The following is a 22,117-nucleotide window of genomic DNA, read 5'->3' on the forward strand; positions in this document are numbered from 1 at the left end:
GGTGAAGACCTGCCAGGTCCAACTCCTCCACTAGTGTGGGAACAAGTTCCTAATTCTGATCATGCATCTACAAACGCTGAGGAAGCACAATGTCAATCAAGTGGAGAGGAGCACTTTCCAGAACAAAGATCACATTTGATTACAGAAGCAGACTTGAATGAACTAGTTTGTGAGTTATACACTCCTGGAAATTGAAATAAGAACACCGTGAATTCATTGTCCCAGGAAGGGGAAACTTTATTGACACATTCCTGGGGTCAGATACTCACATGATCACACTGACAGAACCACAGGCACATAGACACAGGCAACAGAGCATGCACAATGTCGGCACTAGTACAGTGTATATCCACCTTTCGCAGCAATGCAGGCTGCTATTCTCCCATGGAGACGATCGTAGAGATGCTGGATGTAGTCCTGTGGAACGGCTTGCCATGCCATTTCCACCTGGCGCCTCAGTTGGACCAGCGTTCGTGCTGGACGTGCAGACCGCGTGAGACGACGCTTCATCCAGTCCCAAACATGCTCAATGGGGGACAGATCCGGAGATCTTGCTGGCCAGGGTAGTTGACTTACATCTTCTAGAGCACGTTGGGTGGCATGGGATACATGCGGACGTGCATTGTCCTGTTGGAACAGCAAGTTCCCTTGCCGGTCTAGGAATGATAGAACGATGGGTTCGATGACGGTTTGGATGTACCGTGAACTATTCAGTGTCCCCTCGACGATCACCAGTGGTGTACGGCCAGTGTAGGAGATCGCTCCCCACACCATGATGCCGGGTGTTGGCCCTGTGTGCCTCGGTTGTATGCAGTCCTGATTGTGGCGCTCACCTGCACGGCGCCAAACACGCATACGACCATCATTGGCACCAAGGCAGAAGCGACTCTCATCGCTGAAGACGACACGTCTCCATTCGTCCCTCCATTCACGCCTGTCGCGACACCACTGGAGGCGGATTGCACGATGTTGGGGCGTGAGCGGAAGACGGCCTAACGGTGTGCGGGACCGTAGCCCAGCTTCATGGAGACGGTTGCGAAAGGTCCTCGCCGATACCCCAGGAGCAACAGTGTCCCTAATTTGCTGGGAAGTGGCGATGCGGTCCCCTACGGCACTGCGTAGGATCCTACGGTCTTGGCGTGCATCCGTGCGTCGCTGCGGTCCGGTCCCAGGTCGATGGGCACGTGCACCTTCCGCCGACCACTGGCGACAACATCGATGTACTGTGGAGACCTCACGCCCCACGTGTTGAGCAATTCGGCAGTACGTCCACCCGGCCTCCCGCATGCCCACTATACGCCCTCGCTCAAAGTCCGTCAACTGCACATACGGTTCACGTCCACGCTGTCGCGGCATGCTACCAGTGTTAAAGACTGCGATGGAGCTCCGTATGCCACGGCAAACTGGCTGACACTGACGGCGGCGGTGCACAAATGCTGCGCAGCTAGCCCCATTCGACGGCCAACACTGCGGTTCCTGGTGTGTCCGCTGTGCCGTGTGTGTGATCATTGCTTGTACAGCCCTCTCGCAGTGTCCGGAGCAAGTATGGTGGGTCTGACACACCGGTGTCAATGTGTTCTTTTTTCCATTTCCAGGAGTGTACTTATCCAAGGAGCATGCAGATATTTTATCTTCAGTTCTTAAGGAATAGAACTTACTTCATGAAGAACCTAGAATTAGTCACTTTAGGCAACATAATAAAGATCTGATGACATATTACCGTATGGTGGGTGACGTTTGTGCTTGTAGTGATGTAGTATGGTTAATGAAACAGTTAAACTTACCATATGATGCTGCTGAGTGGCGCTTGTCTATAGACGCTTCCAAGACAAGTTTGAAGAACGTACTATTGCGTAACAGTAATACGTTTCCATCTGTATATGTAGGGTACTCTGTGAATATGAAAGAGAAGTACGTAAATTTGTCAGAGATACTTGAAGCTATTAATTATAAGGAAGAAAATTGAAAAATATGTGGTGATATTAAGGTGATTGGTTTACTAACTGGTTTCAAAAGTGGTTGCAGGAAGTACTGCTGTTTCCTTTGTCTTTGGGACAGACGTGCAACAGATAAATATTATACACTTAAACAGTGGCCACCATGAGAGAAATTGGTTCAAGGGAGAGAAAATATGAAATATGTTCCTTTGCTGGAATCTCAAAATATTTTCCTTCCCCCACTGCCTATTAAGCTCGGTCTTATGAAAAATTTTGTCAAGGGAATGGACACAAATGCTAATGGTTTCATGTATCTACGTGAAGTGTTCCCTGAATTGAGTGACGCTAAACTGAAAGAGGGGATTTTTATTGGGCCACAAAGTAGGAAGTTAATGCATGATAATAACTTTGAAGAAAGATTAAGTCAGTTAGTTAGAACTTACAGCGTGGCGTACTTTTAAGGATGTCGTTGAAGTTTTCCTAGAGAATACAAGAGCAGAAAACAGTGAAATATCAGTGGGAACGCTTTTAGAGAACTATAAAAATCTTGGATGCAGAATATCACTAAAAATACACTTCCTTGATTCTCATTTAGATTCATTCCCTACGAATTTGGGAGCGGTTACTGACGAACACGGAGAAGGACTCCAACAGGACATTTTCCGAATAGAAAGCCGCTATAAAGGTAGACGGAACCCTTCAATGTTAAGTGACTACTGTTAGTTTTTGAAGCGTGAAGGATATGTATCCCACAGAAGGAAGTTGTCATCAAAAAAACTCAACCCTCCACCATTAACATCATCATCGAGCACATGTGTGTTGGAGTCTTTCTTGTAAAAACGTACATAACTCTCAGAACACTAGAGTAAGATAGTTTTATTAAGTAAGTTATATATTGTCTAAATTTAATGTAGACCACCATAATCTCTGTTTTTGGATACAGGCATTTAAAAACCTCCGTAATGTGTGATTAATTTAAGTAAGACACCCAAGCTAGAGAGCTTGCCACCACAAAAAATTTTTCTATAGCCCACCACCATTTACAAGGGATCGACAACCTGAAGCAAATTGTTCGTTATACGCATATCATTCAAAATGTAAGGTGAGGTTTCTCAGGAAACAAACCATTGTAGCATATTTCAAAATACTGTTTTTATTTGAGTGTTTACGTATTTCTTCGTTTTCCTCCATCGTTATGATATTAATTTATGTATATCTCTTAACATATTACAAGCTTTCGTATCCCTAAGTTACCTCTGAAAATAATCCGTCTGTAGCTGCTTCTTTTACTTCGCCATCTATTGCGAAGCACTTGCCGCTCATAATCTTCTCTAGGTAGTGGAGCAAGTGAATACCACTCGGCGCCAGGTCGAGGTGTTCTCTGGGTGTACTATCTGCTCCCGTTTTTAAGGTGTGATCCAACTTCGAGTTTGAATGACAGGACGGGGTCTGGCATTGTCAGGTAGCAATAAAACTCCTGACATTTCGAGGCAACATGTATTACTCTTCATTGCACGTCGTATTTATTCATGGTAGTGCAGAAAGCGGCTGCGTTTATAGTTGTCCGTTCTCACATAAAGCCTGCCGGCTTGACTCTACATCTATCCAGTCCATCCCAAAACACAGCTGCCATAACCCTGCGTGCTGTGATTGTCTGCTTGGTCTTGGCTTTGATGAGGTGTGTTGCCATTCCTTTCACTGACATATAGACTGTGAGGTCATGAGAGAAATACCCTTCTTGTCCCGTGTGACAATGTTCTCTCAAAATTGATCTCCTTCCTTACGATATCCATCCTATAAATCAAGAGTGGGAGTCACTTTTCCATTCTGTGTTTCTCAGTAAGCAACCTGGGAACACAACGTGCACACAGTTCACGAAATTGCTACTTTTCAAAGAAAATTTTGAGCAAATTTGTTGTACACACATTCAGAAATTCCAATGCCAATGCTGAAATTGTGAATAGTCGGGCTCCGCGAGCCCTTCCGTTCAAGGCTTTGGACAAATCTTTTTAGATCACTAATCTTCGGTGTGATAGCGGTTCATCATGGACATTTTCATGGTTGTCCTTCAAGATCCTCATTCATTTATGCACGTTTCTGTTACTCATCACACCGGGGTCAAACATATCTCTTATCGTCTATGAACTTCTACTGTTGCATGGTTCCTTTTTCTTATTAATCTAATCATTGACCGCATTTCATAGTCGGCAGGCTGATACATTCTTTTTAACAATTTGAACTGACACTGTAAACGCACACTGCGGTAGTACCAGAGCAAATGGCTTCGTTTAACAAGCAAGACGTGTCAGGAGTTGGTGCGCATGTGTGTTTGTTCGCCTGACTGTGGGATAGTTACGACGACTAGGACCTTATTTTCCGAATAACTCTCTTAAGTTGATCATGGAATCGACCAATGCTTTTTTCTAAGGAACTGTTTATCAGTAGAATAGTTTTCCCGTCAAGTGTACCAGTATCTTTTATCAAAATAAAATCTCTGTATTAGAGCAGCGTCAGATCGGAGTTAAACCTCGAGCTTTCGTATACCTTTTCTATTATTTACGTATAGAACCAAGAGTACCACCCGAGGTACAATCAATCATTGACGAGTTTGTGTCCAAACTCGTTTAATTGGGCCAGTTTTGTCCTTACTTCTGTTTTCATAGAATTCCACTACTTGTTTTCAAGCCTAGTGGATGCCATTATTTTCACGGAGTGCTGCCCGAGGCAGGATTTGAACCTGCGAATGTAGCGGTCGCGCGTTTCCAGACTGTAGCGCCTAGAACCGCTCGGCCACTCCGGCCGGCTATGAACAAGTGCTCGATCATGTTAAACGATGCAATCACCTTCCCCGAATCTCACTTCAACAGTGGGAAGCAAGTAGGTGCTTAAAACATCAATGTAGGCGTGTGCTGTGATAGTGCCACGCAAGACAACAAGGGGTGCAAGCCCCCTTCATGAGAAACACGACCACACCATAACACCACCGTCTCCGAATTTTACTGTTGGCACTACACACGCTGGCAGATGACGTTCACCGGGCATTCGCCATACCCACATCCTGCCATCGGATCGCTACATTGTGTACCGTGGTTAGTCACTCCACACAACGTTTTGCCACTGTTCGATCTTCCAATGTTTCACTCCTTATGCCAAGCGAGGAGTCGTTTGGCATTTACCGGCGTCATGTATGCCTTATGAGCAACTACTCGACCATGAAATCCAAGTCTGATGGTCCGGACAGATGTCTTCCTATTACACATTCTGACCGTTTTCAACGGTCGGCGACCTCTGTCGTCAACAGATGAGATCGGCCTGTACGCTTTTGTGCTTTACGTGTCCCTTCACGTTTCACTTCACTAGCACATCGGAAACAGTGGACCTAGGGATGTTTTGAGTGTGGAAATCTCGCGTACAGACGTATGACATAAGTGACCACGTTCGAAGTCCGTGCGTTCGCGGAGCTCCCCGTTCTGCTCTTTCACGATGTCTAATGACTATTGACGTCGCTGATACGGAGTACATGCCAGTAGGTGGCAGCACAATGCACCTAATATGAAAAACATATGTCTTTGGGGGTGTTCGGTTACTTTTGATAACATAGACTAGAGTATTTTTGGAGGCTGCAAAAGCAACTAAAATATGTGGTGTGTTATTAAGTATTCTTCTATCGGTTTTACTTTTAAAAAGACGATAACTGTCGAAATCCATGGTGTTATTGTCCGTCATTCGTGTTCCTTGAGGTGCCAAAATTTGTGTCTTCTGTTCTTTCAAAGTATCTTCCAATTGATGGAGTTTACTTGGTTGCAAAATCATTAATATGTTAAGTGTCGCGAAAGATGTATTTGTCTTGGTTTTATGTTGGCCAGCGGACTCCGACATTCTCTGTTGAATTTTAACAATTTCTTATTCGTCAGGGGATGACTGTCTGTCGGGAGCGAAGGAAGCTTCTTTTATAGTGATGCTCAAGCTTCACATTGGTCGGATGACGTCGCCAGGAATTCTGACATCTGTTGGTTGCTGTGTTACGTGCAAGGCGGGATTCACTCACGCAAATGAATGAGGTCGGTATTTGGTGGCATGTATCCTCTCTCCCACTTCTCCGTGATTGGGAGGCGGGAACCGAGCAGAATATTCCCACATTATCATCCATCTCTTTAAGAATAATTGTTTTTGGTCATATTTATTTGAAAATCTTCAAACTCAAATGCTGTTCTCCAAGGGCCACTGTGACTGTAATCTCCGTCTCTTTTAAAATTTGTACTGCACATCCGAATTTCTAGCCTTCCTTTTGTAATGGATCTCAGGAGGTCGATACTTGGGAGAGGGTCTCCGTTTTCTAAAAGCTGATCTTGTACTGTTCCTAACGCTTTGCTCCGCTATCGCTGATTTCTGGAGATTTTGAATACTTCATGTGGCGTCTATGTTCACTGCAGCGTTTCATTACGGTGCCTGTTATCTGCCCTATTTAATTTCCAACACAATCATATGGCACATTTTAGGCACCGGGTAGTCTCAAACGGAGGCTGTCATTCACTGGACGCAGCAAGTACGTAATTTTTCGTAGAGGTCAGGATACTAGTCTAATACTATATATGCGTAAAACGTGGCCCATTTACTTGTGGTCTCCGAGCAGAATTGAAGGATTGAAATGACTTTGTCTCCTTCCCATGCTAGATGCGTTTGCTCTACTTCGATAAGGTTTGTACCTGTTTTTCCTGAACACATTGACAAGGTTTTCCAACTCAGTTCCGAGGTTGTCATGGTCTGAAACTGTCTGCGTTCTAAAGTAAAATGCTCACAACAGAACACTTCTGAGCATTCATTTAAATAAAGATGTGTGCGAATCTGCTTTCCGTATACAGAATGATCCAGTCACCCATTCAATTTCCATTCAGTCAAGACGTTCTAAATGGCTACTTGCCTTCCATAGTATACTTGCTTTCCGTAGTATATTTGATGTTGCAATGTCTGGAGTCCAAGGGTTGTAGCAGCTGGTGAGTGGAGCCATTCCAGAAGGCCAGATTAAATATGTGTCGTCCACGTAACTAAGAAACAAATTGGACACACAGGAGCTGAGAGTAAAGTCCGTGATTGTGCTTAAAAATTTTCCATGAAAAAGGTAGCATTGCTAGTCATTATGGAGAAATAATAGGTATGCCATTGGTCATTTCCTAATGTTACCCGCTGTATAGAAACTAAGACGTTCTCAAAAAACTTGGTAATACCAGGTGGAAAATGGATACCTAGAAGTTCCAACGCACTTGCTATCAGTACTTTCGTAAAGAAAGCCATCAAGTCTACGCTCACAATATTGCCGCTCGGAGATAACTTTGCACCTTTATTTACGTCAACATAAGCTTTCGAGTTCTGGATGTGATTACAACATCTGCCGATTTTAGGCACTAAGAACTTAATCAGATGTTTTTTCAGTTAATGGGGCTAACGACTGGTCTGTGTCCGCTGACCTTGTTACGTAATTTTGGCGAACCATTCAGTATAGCACCTAGGTAGTGTGGCAGCGCAAGGAATAAGGAATCTCATATGCCAGCCCAATTTTTCAAAACATATCCCTTTTTTTACCGATTATGTACGTTCAGTCCTTCTTGAATATTCTACATGTGCCATCAACGAGTAAGTGTGACAATTTTTTCCTGATAATCTACTGACTTAATGACAACAGACATGTTACCTTTATCCATTGGTAATGCCACAAAGTCACCTTTGTTACATAATAAAGGAAGACCTTTCTTTTCTGCAAATTTGATGTTGGGTGACTTAGACATAGCCACAGTCGCCTCGTTGTGTTACTTGCCTTGCCTTGTCAGCTGCATCTCGCGAGAGGTGCCTCACAGACTGTTCCACTCCGGTGATAATGTCCACAGCCGGTAGTTGCCTTGGTGTTGGCGCAATATTTAAACCTTGAAACCACGAACGAAACTGCACTTGAGACTACCTGCTCGTACAATGTGCCATGTGAATGTGGCAAAAATTACGCCGAAAAATGCAGAGCACAGACAGCCGTCAAGAAAAGAAATCCTGAGCAATCAGCGATAGCGAAACACAGTCGTATGGAAGGGTACAAGATCAACTTCGAGAAAAAGGTCCTCCACTACGCACAGATCTCCTGGGGTTCGGTAATATAAGAAGTGTTAGATATTCGTATGTGCTGCAGTAGGGATGGAGTAGGAGTTTTGCCTTTAAACCAGCACATGAATCAGAGCCTCTTCAAAAAAATACAACCAAAAATCATGACGCTTAGGAATCAAATGACGCTCTCTTCCCTTCCTGCCTCTCTGTCTCGGTCTAATGGGGACAAGGTTCGTATCGCCACATTCCCGACTTTCTGCACTTGCGCATGCAAATCCAGCCCTCCCGACGAGTCACCGTCGTAGAATATAGAATTCCAAGCGTCATTCACAGTCCGAGCAGCCCTATAGGGGAAAAAGACTTCGCTCTCGACAGACATCACCTAACGAAGGAAATGGTGTTAACCCTCGAAAGCTACAGATTTAAGTACCTTTTGACGTGGTCTCAGCACCAAAACGATTTTGCACAAGAACGCCCTCGCGAAAAAGTTATATGTCGTTTAGCGCACTGATTTGTTTGTTATATAATACACACATGTTGCACAACGACATAGATTTCAAACAGGTTCATCCCGCCAAGGAGTCACGTGTCTCAACCATTGTGCCCCTTGACTTCATCTCTTACTGTAGTTCCCAAATACTTTTGCAGAGTGTAAACATGTAATTTATGCCTCTGACACCTTAAATGAATACGAGTTACGATACAGACAGTATCACAATGAGAAATCCTCCCGAATGAAAGGGGGTGTCGTAAACGATTAGTTCAGACACGGCGCAGGTAATGTCAGATGTTGGAAACGAAGTGTTTTTTACATCTTTAACGCATGTATAGGAGATTTGGAAAACTTTTCTGACTTAGCTGTCTTTCTGGCTAGTAATGTTGATACTAGTTGATACTTTGTTGATGTACATACTTTTCGTTATTTATACTACATACCCGACATTATACACTGCCTACGATATGATTAGTGATACACGGAACCACATTGTTTGCCGGCCGCGGTGGTCTCGCGGTTCTAGGCGCGCAGTCCAGAAACGCGCGACTGCTACGGTCCCAGGTTCGAATCCTGCCTCGGGCATGGATGTGTGTGATGTCCTTAGGTTAGTTAGGTTTAAGTAGTTCTAAGTTCTAGGGGACTGATGACCACAGCTGTTAAGTCCCATAGTGCTCAGAGCCATTTGAACCATTTGAACAACATTGTTTAGGATTATTTACGAGAAATGAAGTTTATTTCATCACTGCGATCAATGCAATAGTACCGTTAACATGTTTCAAATAATAAGCCGTACTCAGATGCACTAAATACACAGAAGTGACAGAAATCATAGGATACCTCCTAATATTGTGTCGGTCCTCCTTTTTCGCTTTGAAGTACACCTACTCGATGTGCCATTGACTCCACTAGTCGTTGGTAGCCCCTGCAGAAGTACTGAAGTATGATGCCTCTATAGCAGTACATAACTGCAAAAGCGTTGGCAGTGCAGATCTTTGTACACGAACTGACCTCTAGATTATGTCTCATAAATGCTCGGTGTGACTCCTCTTGGGTGATCTTGGTGGCCAAATCACACATTCGAGTTGTCAAGAATGTTCTTTGAACCAAGCACGATCAATAGTGGCCCGGTGACGCAGCAATTTTCATCCATAAAAATTTCATCGTTGTCTGGGAACATGAAGTTCATGAATGGATGAAATGGTCTACAAGTAGCCGAAAGTAACTATTTCCTGTCATTTATCGGTTCCGTTTGACTACGGATCCAGTCAACTCCACATAAACACAGCCCACACCATTATGGAGCCACCACCAGCTTGCACAGTGCTTTGTTGACAACTTGGGTTCATGGCAGCATGGGGTCTGCGTCACACTCGAACCCTACAACCAGCACATATCAACTGAAATCGGGACTCCTCTGACCAGGCCATGGTTTTCCAGTCGTCAAGGATCAACCGATATGGCCAGGACAGGAGAGGCGCTGCAGGTGATGTCCAATACAGTCGGATTAGAATTAAAAAAGCAGACTTGGATAATTTGGTGGAAGAGACCTACTGCGAATCATTTGATAGCAACATTGCTGCAGATACTGGTCAGTCTGGCTTCTACGACTACTGAAGCTGTAAGTGTTAAATAATGCTTCTGTAACGTTTCCCAAGCAGATGTTCTGGTGGCTCATCTAAGTACACCACATGATGTTTATTGCTTACACCGACAGTGTGCTCAAAGATTGACGTCAACTATGTTTATCCCGAAGGCAAACTACTACTGTCTGATCTTGGAAACTCTCACGCAGAATCTGATGCTCTCTGTCAGTGGCATCTTTATAATTTTTGATAATCTCGTCGTGTAGCTCTGTTCTTGAGCCATCACGAACAGCCCCATTCATAGTCTTAAACAAGGGCTAACTCTAGCGCGGAAGATGAGAACTTCTTTGTCCAGTCTGGAGTTGTCTGCAACTGTCGTACAGTTCGCACTTATAAGCTACCAGTGATCTCCAGTTAAGTTTAGACACTGATCGATATGAGGGTTGGGTTTGTTATGACTAGAAAAGCCTAGAGCAACTCTGATACAAGTTGCGTATTACATAACGAAAGTAGGAATAACGGCTGCTTGAATAAGATCACGCTTAGACTTTTATCTTTGTTTGCACATCAGGTGCCTGGCCAAATGTAGACTTTCCGCTTTAGCTCCATTTGAACTAGATCCATTAATTAATGGCTCTGAGCACTATGGGACTTAACATCTATGGTCATCTGTCCCCTAGAACTTAGAACTACTTAAACCTAACTAACCTAAGAACAGCACACAACACCCAGTCATCACGAGGCAGAGAAAATCCCTGACCCCGCCGGGAATCGAACCCGGGAACCCGGGCGCGGGAAGCGAGAACGCTACCGCACGACCACGAGCTGCGGACCATTAATTCATGGCTCACCTGCCGGGATAGTTGTGTTGAGCTAAATTAAATGCTTCGCAATTCCGAATGAGGACAACCATCAGCTATAGAATGGAATGACGACAGTGAAAAATTGTGCCGGGCCGGGACTCGAAGCCGGATTTGTCGCTCATCGCGAACGGTCACCTTACCATTTGGTTATCCGTGCACGACTTAAGGCCAGGCCAAAACATCTATGTATCGTCCTATATGTCTTTCGGACATGCATGCATCTCGAAGGGAACATGGAATCGTAATCAGAATAACACAGCCCACTGCAATATCGTATATATCTGCCGATACCGGGCAAGCGAATCTCGTGTACAAAGTCTGAACTTTACCGGAATATATATATATATATATATATATATATATATATATATATATATATATATATATAATGGATGTACGAGTACAGTTCGCGGACGCATGGTTAACGATACGTGGAGGTTTGGGCCTGGCCGTGAGTCATGCACGGATAGCCGAATGCTAATGCAACCGCGCGCGATATGCGGACTTCGAGTCTCGGTCCGGCACAAATTCTCACTGTCGTTATTCCATACTACAGCTGATGGTTGTCGTCATTCGCAACCAACAAACTGTGGGATAGCTGATACGCAGTATCAGTGATGTATTTCGTTCCAAAGAAGTACAAAGAAGCTATTAAGCGGGAGATAGTAATATTTTTGGCTCACCAATGAATGTAACTTTCCTACGTTAAATTGTATATAGTTTCAGAAGAAAAACTGAAATTTAACAAGTTCAATAAAAAAAACAGGAAAACCACAGCGTTTGGTAACAAAATATACATAAAGAAGTTTGTCTGTTCTCCAAATTTGTAAATACTGTCCTAGAAACTGAAATTCATGTGTGTAAAAGTAGTAATGAATGAACATTTTTCGTATTTAGCTTTTAACTCGCTCTCCGAGGCCTGATGTGGAATGCTTCTATACTCTCCCTACCCTCCTTAAATTGACAAGCCTACAATGTTTTGTTGTCCGTTGTGCTAGCGCCTTCTGTGTTTATTGTTGACACGTGTGAAACGTCCCCTTAGAAAAATTTATACATGACTGTGCTTAACCTGACACACAATATTTTTAGCGCAACGCAATGTGACTTTCAGAAATCCCTACAAAAGAATGGCCCTGACTAACATTAACCTATGCATTTCACAAATCGCTTACCTCACAAAAATCTTGGTTACTCAAACTACTGCAATACAGCGAGCGCCACTACTGCCAGCTAAATAAAAGATTCAAACTACGGAAGGCACTAACTACTGATAGGCATAGTTAGGAAATGGATGATTTTAATAGAGAACAAACAATGTATTTACCTTAATAGTCATAATATATATATAGCAGTTCATGACAAATTACAAAACTCCGCCATCTCTCTCCCCACATCCACCACTGCTGGCGGCTCACCTCCAACTGCACAACGCTACGTGCTGTTCACATCAAGCTGCCGCTGCCCAACACTACAATGGCAGACAACAATGCAAACTAGACACAGACTGCACACAGCACAGCCAGTGATTTTTATACAGAGGTGGCGTTACCAATAAAAAAGCCTAAACAGCCTACTTACATAGCCCCCATGCTCCCCACAAAAAATTTTACAAATTGTTTTGGGCAGTGGCCAATAATGATTTCATAAAATTTTTCATAATTACAATAACAAAGAAATCAAATGCACACATTTATTGATACAATGTTGGTCAAAAGCTAAAATTTTCTCACAGTCCATAAAGACAGTCCTGATCATTCATCACAGTAACATTACAGTGTTTTTCTCAAAGTCTGAGCAGTAAAAGAAAATGCACAGGGAAGTAGTGGATTTCCATGCAGTCTTGAAGAAGTAGTGTTGTCCTTCCAACAGAAAGACAGTGCTGACTCTCGACATGCAGACAAGTAAGGGATCACAACAGAGCAAACCCACAACAGAGTCATTCGAAGTTTTGAAGAATAATGGTAGGTAGGTCATCACAGAGCAGACCCACTGTAGTTCTGCTAGAGATTACGGTATTGGTGGGCCACCAGAGGTGCAGACCCACTGCAGTCCTTGTAGAAATAATGGTACTGGTGGGTCATCAAAGATACAGACCCACTGTAGTCCTTGTATAGATGGCCAGCAGCCATCTGTTGTGACTGTGCAGGTGCACAATCACCATTGAAGAGTCTTGCGGATAATATAGCAAGTCCATAACCACCACTTGTGAACTCACAAAGTTTCTAGAATTGTCCTTAGAACCAGCAATGCTGTTATCCAGTCCCTTGCTGAATTATTAACACACGTGCAAACACTATCAGTTCCTACTTCCCACATATTGTCCATGTACTATGACCAACAGAAACGTGTGCAGTGAAATGTAACTTACAAGTTACTTAATCTGATGAACTAGTGTCCATTACAATTTTATAACATAAGAATACAATTACAAAGATACAGAATACATCATTAAATAACATAACAATACAGATAACATTTGTAGTAATGGGGGCTTTCCAAAAGAATAGAAATGAACATATACATCACTGTTACAGGAATTATGACATAAGTAAATACATAAAATAATGAAAATAGTTTTCGAAACATTAATTTCACACATGAGCATTAAAACAAAACAGAATAAATAATGTCTAAACATCTTTACAAAGAAAATAACATATTATAAATGCAAATTATATTTGAGGATAACAGTATTCCTTATCATAGGTCATGTAGCTGAGTATGAGAAAAATTCTACAACATAAGTCTTATGGGTAAACATAAAAAGACAGGAAGAACATAAATATACAAGAGTACACAAACACAGCGGAATAACAGAAAGGGAAAGGACAGGGTTTGTTTTACTGCAGTATCTTGCAGACAAAAGTTTCTTTACTTCTTGGAGATCTCCCTTCGTTCTTCATTATTTCAAAAAGTTCTACCTATACCTGCTTTCAGTATTCTATTCATATTTCTTTCAAAATAATTATTTCTCAGTGTACAATACTCATTTTGACCCAAATCTTTTTCATATAACTTCTCAATGCACTTTTTCCCTATTGTCCATAATCAGTTTCTTAGATAGTCTACCCCCTCTTAAGCTAACTTAAATCTACTGAGCTCAGATGCTAAACTAAGGGACGAGGCAATGCAGCAGCACAAAACAATTAACACAAACAGCAATGACAAAAAAATTCAAATTTGCAAAGCAAGCAGCATTATAGAAATTAGCAAAGCAATTGCAATATTACAACTAATATAAGGCAATGTGCAGCAAACAAGAAAAATAAATCTGGCTTAGCAGAGTAACACAAATTAAAATTCAGTAGCACTATGCCTGGCAAACAGCAGCAGTAAATGCTATAACGTATACCCAAGCATGACAAAGCTCAAGCAGAAAAAATAGTACACTAAAGATAAGAATGCAGACAAGGGAAATGTATAAACACATCTTCATGTCTATATAATTAAAGTGGTGCACCACAACAATTAATTGTAAAAAAAATATTACCTTGTACTTGAAAAGAAAATTATGAATGCAGTTCCTGTGAAGGTAAATGTCTTTTTGTGCTCCCTCATTTAAAAAAAAAAAATATTATTTACTCAATCTGTAGACAGAAAATATTTATATTAGTACATCTATAAAATTTTATTTTAACCAATGCTGCAGTGAAGCTAAAACTAGATATTAAACGAAATGAGCAAATATATACATAAAGCAAGCCATATGGCATTTCTCTCAGCTAGCAAGACAATAGATGTAAAAATGTTCCTCGTCATTTCATTAGGCAATTTAGTAAATATCATAAATTAAGAGCTCCACAGTGTAATCATATGTTATCAAGTTCGACCGTGTCGTTTTTCCGATGCTTTCTACAAAGGAACGTCAATATCGAGGATAATGGCCTCCCTTTTTTATTTCACCTGTGCCTATGGAAGGCACATGCTAATGGCTTTTTTCAAGGTACTGTCGCCCATCTGGGTGCCCACGATGCATTAGGTGCAGGTGGTCACTTAACTTTCTTAACGAAATATTTACGACACCAGTTTCCGCTACAGTGACAGTCTCATATGAAAATTTCACAGGTCGAAAATTTACGTTACAAATGTGTAGAAACAAAATCCTGTAAATATAACAGTGTCCAAAAAATTTTCGGCGGCATTGTGGCACATTCAAGCATTTACACACATTTCATAACTCTTAAAGTACGATTCTTGGTTTCCAACATCCTGTTCCACAAATAAAGAGTCCCTAACCACTACTCACTATTCCTTACCTCATTGTACATATACATATTCATCGACACTTCTTCAACATTTCATCATGAGAAATACATAGCATAACAAACATTCCTCAGCAACATAATACACATCGTCGTCGTACTAATATCATAACACTTCAGTCAAATCTCAAAAACATCGTAGCTTTCTGCAATGATTTCAAACCCTAAAAAATATTCTCTGCTCATTTCAATAGTGTCATCTACCTCAAATGTACTTCAAAAATCATGATCTCATACCAAATACATCATTCAAAGCTCTCTTAGTATCACAATGGTTCCGAAAAAATATGAACAGTTCACAAAGTACAGACAAAACACAATTTCGTAAGTGTGAAGTTACCCAACTGTGTAATTGCGTAAACATGTGTCACTGACGTAGTACAAAAAGTTTATCTCTCAGTTAAATGATCAGATAGCTGTGTAATTTGTGTGTTAGAGAAATATGGTACCGATGTGTAAAGTTGTATAAGCAAATACCATATTAGCTAGGGATCCTTGTGCTTGCCAAACACATGGTACACAAAGTAGGCGTGTACCCCCCTGAGGATTAATGTAATTATACCCTTAGGTGTTACAGATTACAGCAATGGAATGAAACATATCACGGAAAACCCTTGTATCATTGTACTTCAAATATCTTAAAAAATGCATGTTTTAAGTGCGAAATTAATCACTCAAATACGTGTCCTGTAGCGCTAAATGTGCGTCTTGCTGTAAGATAATCTCTGTGGAAGTGTCGTAGTTATCGTCCTCCGAAAGCTAAGTTCTGCAGAAGCCAATGTACTTACCTCATGATACACCAAATTTCAAGTAAACCAAAATGTTGCATTAAAATCCCATTAGCAGTACTGGTAAATGTTCTAAGTATGTGAGCCTTATAGTCGTTACGTAATCGTGCAACTAACAAGCAAGAATGTACACACACAATAACACTGTGATGTCTCATCACTATAACAATGCATTCGTAATTTCTGTTTAAAAATGTTTCCTAGGTTGTAGACTGGATATTTAACTTCAAACATTGTTGCATGTTAACAGTTTCTTAAGTCTGACAAAGCATACTAGAAATGTGAAGTGAAAAGTTTTATACCAAAGACTAAGTTAAAAAGCAGATTATCTTTCAATAATCGGTTTTACATGTGAAATGTGGTGTAACCCTTTACTCTTCCTAGTGCACAGAGTTTCAACTTCAAAGCAATTATCATGTTGTATACATCGGTAAAGAATGCTAAAATTTTTCTCAAGGCTGGCGTCTTATGTTAATTTTCTCGGAGCCAGCGGGCGCACGCGGCTGCGTGCTGTGCGAGTCATTGTCTGTCTCTTTGTTGGCGCGCGCCGTTATTGGGATTAGGAGACCTAACTTCTACAAATTCACTCTGACGAGAAGGCCCTGCCCTGTTTGAATCCCGCCAGTTCTGATGCAATTCAGGTCTGTAGTTACGATCATATTGTCTGTCGTCATGTCGGTAGATGCCATAGTTTCTTTCTTGTCGGTCACGTGGTGGAGAATTTCTCCCTGAATCGTAACTGTGCGCCGAACTGTTGCGTCTGAAGTTTTTCTGCCTCCCTTGATAATAATTGTTTTGGTTCCCATATTGTCTGTTTCTCTGATTGTCTCTGTGATAGTCATTACTACGGAAATGCGATCTTTCTCTGTAACTATTACTCTGCCAGTGGTTGTCATACGAGTGGTGTCTGTTTTGGTCACGATTTGCGTTGTAAGAATAGACTTGTCGTGTCCAGTTATTGTTTCTGTCGTCATGGAATTGTGACGGATGTGACCTGTATTGATTGTTTTCCTGTTTTCGCATCCCGCGACTGTCTGTGTCAATTTCTAATTTTGTAACAGTCCCTGAAAAGCTTCAATGTCGTCTTTGCAACGTCATGCTAAAATAATATGTCGCAAATGTTCAGGTAATTTGATTAAGCAAATGCGGATGAGTTCTGAGGCGCTGTATGGGTTTAAAAGATACTGATTCTTATGCAACATGTCTTCAAAATATTTCACAAGACTGGAAAATTCAGAAATGTTTCATCATTATGATGTCATTTTTTACTCTGTCTTGTATGGCTTGAGACCAATATGCTGAGAGGAAGGCTTGGTAAAATTCTCCTTCACTGTGGCAATCGTGAATGACCGTTCGCATTCTTACAGCTTGTTCATTCTCTAAGTAGCCACACATAAATTCTAATCTGTGTTCTAATGACCAGTTGGGAGGAAAACAATGAGAGAATTGATGGAGCCATGCTTGTGTCGTTGCCAGAATTCTTAAATGTTTTAAATTTACGTGTAGTAATGAACAGCTTATAGTCAAAATCATCATGTCGGCGAGTCGCATAGCGGTCATTGTTACGTCGTTTCGGTGGTTCCATTTCAAAATTCGGTGCACCTTGCCAATTTCTGTCATAATTTCCGAAATGCGCTGTGCTATTATTTTGTGGCTGTTCCATATTTCTGAGTCCCTCATCCCGTATTGGGGTGCGAGTGTCCTCTGAAATACGTAATTCTTGTATTACCTGTGTCAGCTGATCTTGTACTTCCCGGATTTCTCTTTGATGTTGCGTATTAATTTGATTCAGATTTTGTTTCAGTTTCCTAATTTGTTCGCACTCTTCTGGCTCATTAAAGACTACCGGTTTTGTGTCATTTAGATTATCATCTCCCTTCGTAGATAAATTATTTAGCTGATCCGAAAGTTCAACTACTTTCTCTGATAATGAAGTAATTTCCTCCATGTGTCTTTCTGAACCAATTTTCAGAGTATCTACTGTGTCCTTTACGTTTTCTTGAGTTTTTGCAAGTTGCATAACCGAATCGGTAGATGCAACTGAGTCAATTTTAGCTTGCAGGGTCTCATGATTTTGATGAACAATAGTTTGCAGTTCTTTTATGGCTGCTTCGTGATTCTGTAATGCATTTTCATGCCGCGAAAAAATAGGTTGGAAATGCTCACAGATTTGTGTTTTTACGTCATTACAGACTTTTTGACATTTCGATTCGATGTTATGTAACTCAGTAGTTAAATCTTCACGTGTTTGTTCAAGTGTGGTGTCTAACTTTTGAAGATTTTGTTCCATTGTGTCTAACTTTTGAAGCTTTTGCTGTGTTTGTCTCTGATTTTGTTCCATTGTGTCTAACTGTTGCTGTGTTTGTCTCTGATTTTGTTCCATTGTGTCTAACGTTTGAAGATTTTGTTCCATTGTGTCTAACTTTTGAAGCTTTTGCTGTGTTTGTCTCTGATTTTGTTTCATTGTGTCTAACTTTTGAAGCTTTTGTCCCATTTGTTGCATTAATTGTAATAATAGTGCACTGGTGTCTGAAACATGTTCCTCATTGCTATTCGGCAATGTATTTGAACCGGCAATCTTCGCAGTTTGAAAAGCAGAAAATGTGTCTTGACTTATTTGAGAAAAGGGTGAGGACGCAAAACCTGAATCTACAGTATTTGCAAGATTGTGTCCTGTCATTTCGGATTCCTGAGGCAAGCTGTTGCCGGCCGATCGATCGATAATGCTTCCCTGTTCACTAATTGTTTCACTGTCTACACCACTGTTTGCAGCCCGCTCCATTTCCCTATGTACAATTACCAAATTACTACTTTGAACATTAGTTAATTCATTACTCGGTGGCGCTAACACACTGCTTTCGTCTTCACTGTCATTTCTCAGTTTACTTTGGAGCCTAGTATTACGTTTTTCACACGCCATTATTGTCACAATATTTCACACGATAACACAGAAAAACACAATTTGAAGAGCAACAATAAGAGAACTCATTAACATAGCACTGAAATGAATATCTCGTTAATTGCAAGCGCAGCAGCGAAATACCTGGTGCAAATCCACATGCATGCCACAACTGTTCTACTGTACAGCAATGAAAGGCTGCAACTGTAAAGGAGACTCTCTCTACAATTACGCGCCAGCAATAAACAATAGCTACACCAATTACACAAACTACAAGAAAAAATCAGAAGATTCCAATGAGGTATCCTCGGCTAAGGGTCGACGTATGAAACGTCCCCTTAGAACAATTGTACATGACTGTGCTTAACCTGACACACAATATTTTTAGCGCAACGCAATCTGACTTTCAGAAATCCCTACAAAAGAATGGCCCTGACTAACATTAACCTATGCATGTCACAAATCGCTTACCTCACAAAAACCTTGGTTACTCGAACTACTGCAATACAGCGAGCACCACTACTGCCAGCTAAATAAAAGATTCAAACTACGGAAGGCACTAACTACTGATAGGCATAGTTAGCAAATGAAAGATTTTAATAGAGAACAAACAATGTATTTACCTTAATAGTCATAATATATATATAGCAGTTCATGACAAATTACAAAACTCCGCCATCTCTCTCCCCACATCCACCACTGCTGGCAGCTCACCTCCAACTGCGCAACGCTACGCGCTGTCCACATCCAGCTGCCGCTGCCCAACACTACAATGGCAGACAACAATGCAAACTAGACACAGACTGCACACAGCACAGCCAGTGATTTTTATACAGAGGTGGCGTTACCAATAAAAAACCTAAACAGCCTACTTACACGTGTTACTGATAGGTGTTGGAGTGTCATAGAACGAGACTCGTAAACTACGTACCAGTTTTATTCAGTACGGTACCGTATAGCTCAAAATGTGTTGGCACGAGTGTGTAATTTTTAATTTTCCCGAGTTCGATGAAGTTGTTAGTCGGTCAGTGATATAGATCAAGAAATAAACGGAAAAACGACTATTTTACATTAGCCAGTAGTCTCACTTCTGCTATCGAACAAAGTATCATTCAGAGGAAGAACTTCAGGAAAGTTGCGATGGGATCTGTCTGTTTCTTCAACGGAATACTTAAAGTGTCTGCTAAAATCGAATGTGTTCAGAGTGGAGGTAGAAATGTAGATCCCAGCAATGAATGTCAGTTTGACAAATTTCTTTTTGTACCTGTCGGGTGGAATTTTCATGCGCAAGTTTAAACCCTGGACTTTACTTTTGTTTGGATATTTATTTGCTTGCAACGGTCTTGCAGCAGTGGATACACCGGCTCCCAAGATATCACCGAGGTTAAGTGCTGCCGAGCGTGGTCGGCACTTGGATGGGTGACCATATAGGCCGCCATGCGTTGTTGCCATTATTTCTGGTTCCACTCAGCCTCGTGATGGCAGTTGAGGAGCTACTCGATCGAACAGTAGCGCCTTCGGTCAAGAATACCACCATAACAACCGGGAGAGCGGTGTGCTGAACCCACGCCCCTCCTATCCGCATCCTCCACCGGGGATGACACTGCGGTCGGATGGTCCCGGTAGGCCACTGGTGGCCTAAGACGGAGTACAGAGACTGTACAATTTTTCAGTATGTAAAATTCAGTAACTTTATGTGTACTATTTGAAAGAACCACACAAAATTGTGTGTTTTTTGTGATAAATAGTAGAATGCAGGTTTTCTTTAGTGAAATAAAATAAACTAGGAGCATTTAAACAACACTTAAATAATTGTAAAAATAAATATTATGTAGCATAAATTAAAAATTTCCAATGTTTTTTGCCTTAAACCTTGCTTTAAATATAGGAGTCACAGAGACCCCACCACGTGGTATGCGTTACAGAAAGTCGCCTTGCGAGTTAAGGGTTGAAAAAAAAGGAATAAAATCCACTGATGGTGTTCAAACTGCAGAGAAACATGTCTGGGAAATGGAAGAATAGACAAAATTGTGTTTTGCTCAAGGAAGACCATCTCCAAAAGCGAATGTCTTTAAAAGTTTCACGTTGTCGTGGATTGTTCATCACAGTAGATCATTTGTAGATGTAGACAGTGATTGTAGACTTCATCTTTAATGAGAGATACATCTAGTGTTAAAATACCTGCAATAACGTCCTGAAACAGCAATGGGAACACTGTACCTCCTGTATACCAGCAGCGTGTGATATAGGACTCGCGCTGCGTTGCAGGCGGTGGTCCGCGAGATGAACCGCCTGGGCATGATGGTGGACCTGTCGCACGCCAGCGTGAAGACCATGAAGGACGCGCTGGAGACCAGCAAGGCGCCCGTCATCTTCTCCCACTCCAGCGCCTACTCCATCTGCAACAGCTCCAGGAACGTGCCCGACGACGTCCTCAGGCTGTTGGTAAGTTGCACTCCTCTTGCAACGTCATGATTACTGAGAGCTCTTCCTACAGAATTCGTGTTCACTCACTTTGCGGTGAATTTTTCTTCTGCAGTCCGATCCATATGCTTTCCCTGTGAAAAACGAGTTTTGGTCTTCTAATGGAATAGCTGTAGTAGAAGCAGTAACATCATACGAAGCCAGCGTGTGCAACATCTGTTTCTCGGTATCAAGTTAACTGAGGAAATGATTGAAGGTTAGCTTGTAAGTGAAAACATCGATGTATTGACACCTGTTTTACGCGGTAACACTAGCAAAAAAATGGTTCAAATGGCTCTGAGCACTATGCGACTTAACGTCTAAGGTCATCAGTCGCCTAGAACTTAGAACTAATTAAACCTAACTAACCTAAGGACATCACACACAGCCATGCCCGAGGCAGGATTCGAACCTGCGACCGTAGCGGTCGCTCGGCTCCAGACTGTAGCGCCTAGAACCGCACGGCCACTCCGGCCGGCAAACACTTGCAAGCTCGTGAAAATCTTAAGTTATAGTTTCAACACTCACACCCTATCACAGTCATTCGTAATAGCCAGCTTATGATGACCAACCAAACCCGTTAAAAACGGTTTATCTGTGACTGAGTGATCGCTCATATATTACACAATTTTACCACTACGAAGTTTCAGCTTGCGCTCACAGCTTTTGCAACATGCCACGCGGATCTTGATTATTCAAAAGTTAGAGTTTAGTCACAGTTTAAACATTAAAATCGGAA

At 41.7% G+C, this 22,117-nt stretch overlaps 1 protein-coding gene across 1 annotated transcript in view; it reads left to right on the forward strand.

Annotated features, from left to right (window-relative positions):
• Positions 1–22,117, forward strand: part of LOC124788726 (dipeptidase 1-like) — a 407,387-nt gene that overhangs the window by 300,307 nt on the left and 84,963 nt on the right. Inside the window, exon 8 of the mRNA XM_047256006.1 lies at positions 21,184–21,360. Coding sequence (XP_047111962.1) covers positions 21,184–21,360 — 177 coding nt within the window. The remainder of the gene's footprint in view (positions 1–21,183; positions 21,361–22,117) is intronic.

This window comes from Schistocerca piceifrons, chromosome 3 (assembly GCF_021461385.2).
Source record: "Schistocerca piceifrons isolate TAMUIC-IGC-003096 chromosome 3, iqSchPice1.1, whole genome shotgun sequence".
NCBI lineage: Eukaryota > Metazoa > Arthropoda > Insecta > Orthoptera > Acrididae > Schistocerca > Schistocerca piceifrons.